At 44.8% G+C, this 5,004-nt stretch overlaps 1 protein-coding gene across 1 annotated transcript; it reads left to right on the forward strand.

Annotated features, from left to right (window-relative positions):
- Window positions 1-3,173: 3,173 nt before the first annotated feature.
- Window positions 3,174-4,622, forward strand: LOC138956301 (uncharacterized). The gene is made up of 3 exons (XM_070327696.1): window positions 3,174-4,224; window positions 4,260-4,381; window positions 4,466-4,622. Exons 1-3 carry the CDS (start codon window positions 3,815-3,817, stop codon window positions 4,597-4,599), a joined length of 666 nt encoding a protein of 221 aa, XP_070183797.1. The 5' UTR covers window positions 3,174-3,814; the 3' UTR covers window positions 4,600-4,622.
- Window positions 4,623-5,004: the final 382 nt, after the last annotated feature.

Genomic DNA, 5,004 nt, shown 5'->3' on the forward strand with positions numbered 1-5,004 from the left:
CACGATTGTCCAAGAATCACAATAATCCTCGTGAATGTCACAGCAGGCATAGTAGAAAAGTCCAAAAGGGTGCGTTGATGGTGGTAATCCGGTGTACACACACACACACACACACACACACACACACACACACACACACACACACACACACTCCGGTTTGGTAAGTTACCTGATAAATAATGTAGCCTGTGGATTTAACGGGGAGACTGGTCAGACAGGAAGAGCATTTCACATTTCCGATGTTCAGCGATAAACTTGTTTTCTTCGAGAGTTCGATCTTCGTGCGATTCTGGCGCGTTGTCACCAAGAACGTAAAACAAAACCCAGGATATCATCATGATGCCTCTCTACAAAAACCAGGCAGTCTAGGAACTCTTCATCTAAAGTCAGTCAATTAGCCCCTCAACACAATCCTCATCTTGTCCCATAGTGATTTCTGCCGCCAAAGAACGTGTGGTTCTTAACTCACAAGACGGATTTGTCGTCTTCCATTGCGAAATTCAGATCTACCCCAACTACGTGCATTGATCTGAGCAATAAAATGTAGATGCGATAATCTGCAAACATCTCTTCAACACAATCTACATCTTGTCCCATCGTGATTTCTGTCAGCAAAGAACATGTGGTTCTCAACTCACAAGACCGATTTGTCATCTTTCAGAAATTCAGATCTGCCCCAAGTACGTGCAATAAAATGTAGAAGCGATAATCTGAAAACAAATCTTTTCGCGTGAACGCTGCCACGTTGTCATCAGTCCGATGTCTTTTATCCAGAGCAGGGATGAACACACTTTTTCATCAGTAGTTTGTTATGTTTATCCGCAGACTGCTTTCCATTACTTGTCGTCTGTTTTAGCTTGACTCGTGGGGTTCTTCAGCCAGGCAAAAAGTGCTTGTTTACTGACACGTTCTCACGCACGACATGTCGTAAATGCAAGTTCTAACGATTGTTTTTTATTGCACTGATAGAGAATGTCGATATTTGTAAACGTCTGCCATTTCCTAATGTTTATTTCATTATTTTGCATGCGGATATGGCTAGTAAGTGGATAATCTGTTACGACACGAAACGCGTTCTAAATCCGGGAAGGGAGGCTACTCCAACGTAGAAGGGAGGCTACTCCAACACACTTTCCAAAGTGTGCTCCAGCCTTAACACGCAATTCTTTGGGCGTACACAAGAAAGAGGCTTCTACCAATCAGAAGTCACTTTCAAAAACTTCCTTGGTAACAATGTCCGTTCTCGGCTGAAACAGCACTCGTGATTGGTCGAAGCGGTCTTAAAGGGAAGTAATGCCTCTCTATCGCTTGTGTTCGTATGTTGCGATCATAGATCTATCATTCTATGGTTGCGATTGACTGCGAACATGGAGAAAAGATTAGCGTTTCTGCTGAATTCTTGCAAAGCAGGAAACATTTTCGATGCGGAAGGAGAAGAATTGAAGTCGTTGATTGACGATTACTTTCTCTCTGACGGGAATCAGTGTAGTGAGCGTCCAGAAGGCGATAGCGAGTCAAGCGATTGTGACAGTGAGAGCGACGGTGACGAACGACGTCGAACTGAAAACCAGCTGCCTGACAACTTTTTTCTGGCCGAATCGGAATTTGACGATGTCGGAGAAGAAATCGAGGAACCCATTGTTCGCATCAGTGGACCAGGCGACGAGCAAATGGACGACTGTAATGGTGTACCGCCACCAGAGTTGCTACGAATGCTGAGGCAGTTTTCATGTAACTGTAAACAGATTAAGGTAAGCTCTTACTCCTTACCCCTTTTCTATCATTTCTTCAGGTGTTGTTTTCCTCCATGTTTTGAATGACTGCACATGATTGTATGCCGGATGTGCTTCTCATTTTCAAAGAATGTGTGTGTGTGTGTGTGTGTGTGTGTGTGTGTGTGTGTGTGTGTGGGGGGGGGGGGGGGGCTACCAGTAATTCGTCACACGGTAGATTCGTCACCGGTCCCGGTAACTTCGCCACAGTAACTTCGCCACAGTAGTCCGAGTTTCTCTGCCTCCTTGACAGTGAGGTTGAAGTCGTGTGTGTGTTAGTGAGTGTGTGAGTGTTTATGCGTGTGTACGTGCGTGTGTGTGTGTGTCATGTCAGTGTGTTTTAGTGTGTGTGTGTATGTGCGATGGTCAGTGTGTGAGTGTTTGTCAGTGCGTGTGTACGTGCGTGTGTGTGTCGTGTGTGTGCGTGCGTGGCATGGATGTGGGTGTATGTACGTCCGTGTCTCTCTCTCTCTCTCTCTCTCTCCCTCTCTTTTTCTCTCACTCTCTCTCTGTCTCTGTCTCTCCCTTTCTCTCTCACACACACACACTCTCTCTCTCTCTCCTCTCTCTCTCTCAGTCTCTCTCTCTCACACACACACACTCTCTCTCCCTCTCTCTAGCTCTCTCTCTCTAACACACACAGACACACACACACACACACTCTCTCTCTCTCTCTCCCTCTCTCTCTCTCTCTCAGTCTCTCACACACACATACACACTCTCTCTCTCTGTCTCCCTCTCTCTCTCTCTCTCTCTCTCTCTAAAAAATGTGAATCTTGAATCTCTCCCACAAATCAAACATCTGAAAGCATAAGCTCTTTAGCATAAACACCCGCCCACCCCTGCCGGTAACTTCGTCATAGGTGACGAATCTACCGTGTGACGAACTTACTGGTAGCCTGTGTGTGTGTGTGTGCTGAAGGCAGCGTGTGTTTTCCCGTGTGTGTGTCTGTGCATGTGTGTGAATGTTTGGCCATGTGTATAATTATGTGTGTGTGTGTGTGTGTGTGTGTGTGTGTGTGTGTGTGTGTGTGTGCATGTGGTGTGTGCTGCATGTGCATGGGACGGGGTGAACCAATATTTTGTGTATGTATGTCATGATTGGTCTTTGCAGCGTTGCTATTTTGTTCTTGTTTGCTGATTCTGTGTTTACCTTAGACCAACAAAAAAAATAGTCTGTTTACGGTAACCCGACCGACCCTTTTTTTTTCGCGCAACCCTAGACTTTTTTTGGCATTTGGAAAAAAAATAAATAGATAAATAAATCTTTCCTTTTTTTTTGTTGCAAAATAACGTAAAAATATGGTTTTTTGGAAGAAAAAAAAATAATAATCCCGACCTACCGACCCTATTTTTTTGGCCTATGTTACCGTAAACAGACCTTTTTTATTTTTGCCTTAACATAATGTAAGTTGTGTATTATGTATCACTAATTTTAGTACTGATTGGGCGTCTGCTGGCTATGTATGCTTGTGTTCAAAAATAAATAATAATTACAGATTTATTTGTAATGACACTGCAGGGCACTGTGCATTCAATGTGTACGTGTGTTATTCGTTTTTTTCTAAATTTTTTGTATTTCTTCAAAACTAGATTCAATTAATTTTAGTCATAACATATCAAAGATAGAATTATTACAAGTCACACCTATTATTGACCAACTATTAGCAAAGGAAAGTGAGTGATCGTGTTATGTGATGATTGATATTAATTTGTTCCAGGACACCCTCAAGTTATGCAGACCAATGACGGATTTGTGTTGGAGGTGCCAAAGCAACAACACCAAGATATTTCGCGGTGCAAACCTGACCGACGAAGAGAAGGGTGAACTTATGCTGTAGCAACAGCGACACTTGAGTATAGTGGTTGCAGAGCGTCAATTCTACAAGGATGAAATAGCCCAGTGCAAGACGGCTGTCCAGGGGATTGGATTGACCGCTCTCACGGAGACTGCCCCAAACTCACGCCCCATTGCTGTTCATTATAGCTTTGATTTTGCGCAGCAGGTGCATCTTCCAAGTAACGCTGCACAACCGGGCCAAATGTATTTCCTGGTGCCGAGGAAATGTGCCATCTTCTGTGTCAACTGTGAGGCCATCCCTCAACAAGTCAACTTTCTTGTCGACAAAAGCGTCAACTGCAGTAAAGGGTCCACTGCTGTAATCAGCTACTTCCACTTCTTCTTCGAGAAATACGAACTAGGAGAGCAAGTGCTCAGTCTGCATTGTGACAACTGTTCAGGGCAGAACAAACATAACTTTGTAATGTGGTACCTGATCTGGCGCGTCATGAAAGGCCTTCACACAGAGATCAATGTACACTTCATGCCAGCCGGGCATACAAAGTTTGCCCCCGACTGGGCCTTTGGCCTGCTAAAGAAGTTTCCGGCGATCCGAGGTGTCCTGCCGACAGCCTCGATGATTTGTGCGAGGTCGTGCGAGAGAGCACAGCAGTGAGACACGTTAACATTCCACAGCTAGTCGGCAGGGAGGATGGCTCTACTCTTGTCAACACGTACGACTGGCAGACCTTCCTCAAGCCAGCGTTCAAGCGCCTGCCTGGCATGCTGAAGTTTGCCCACTTCAGAATGTCACACCAGCACCCTGACTGTGTCTTTGTGAAGATGTCTCTGGCTGAAGTTGAGGAGCAGCGGAACCTGCTGGTCAGCCGGGAAGCTTTCTGAGCCTTGGCAGACATGCCACTGATTCTGCCCACCCCCGGACTCTCGCGTGAGCGACAAACATACCTGTTCCGCCAGATTCGTGAGTTTGTGCGCGAGGACAAGAGGGATGTGATGTGTCCAACCCCCCCCCCCCCCCCCAACTAACCTGCTTTCTATCTACTCATAGTATATGGTTTATATTGTAGTGCATTTTTGTGTACACTACATTGGCTACACACTGTGATGCTACCGGGACTTTGTGGCAGTCAATGTTTTCAAGTTTAAGGATCACTGGAGTGACATTTTAAATAATGGAACTGGCTTGACTTCAGATCTGTGCAATCATGAAGTTCATTGTGTTTATTATTTGGATTGACTTGTGAATCAGGATTATTGAGACTCTTTGCTTTCAAACCTGTTGTGTGTAGTTGAAGGATAACGGTAAGGAATAGCAAAGCAAAATGCTGATACAAAAATTATTAGATTATAAACTTACCTCTGTTCAAAGTATTTGCCAGTACATTCGTCTGTTCGACCTGGTTCTCTGACAGTTACAGCTGTTGCCTTCTA

The sequence above is a fragment of the Littorina saxatilis genome, unplaced genomic scaffold, assembly GCF_037325665.1.
Source record: "Littorina saxatilis isolate snail1 unplaced genomic scaffold, US_GU_Lsax_2.0 scaffold_358, whole genome shotgun sequence".
Classification (NCBI taxonomy): Eukaryota; Metazoa; Mollusca; class Gastropoda; order Littorinimorpha; family Littorinidae; genus Littorina; species Littorina saxatilis.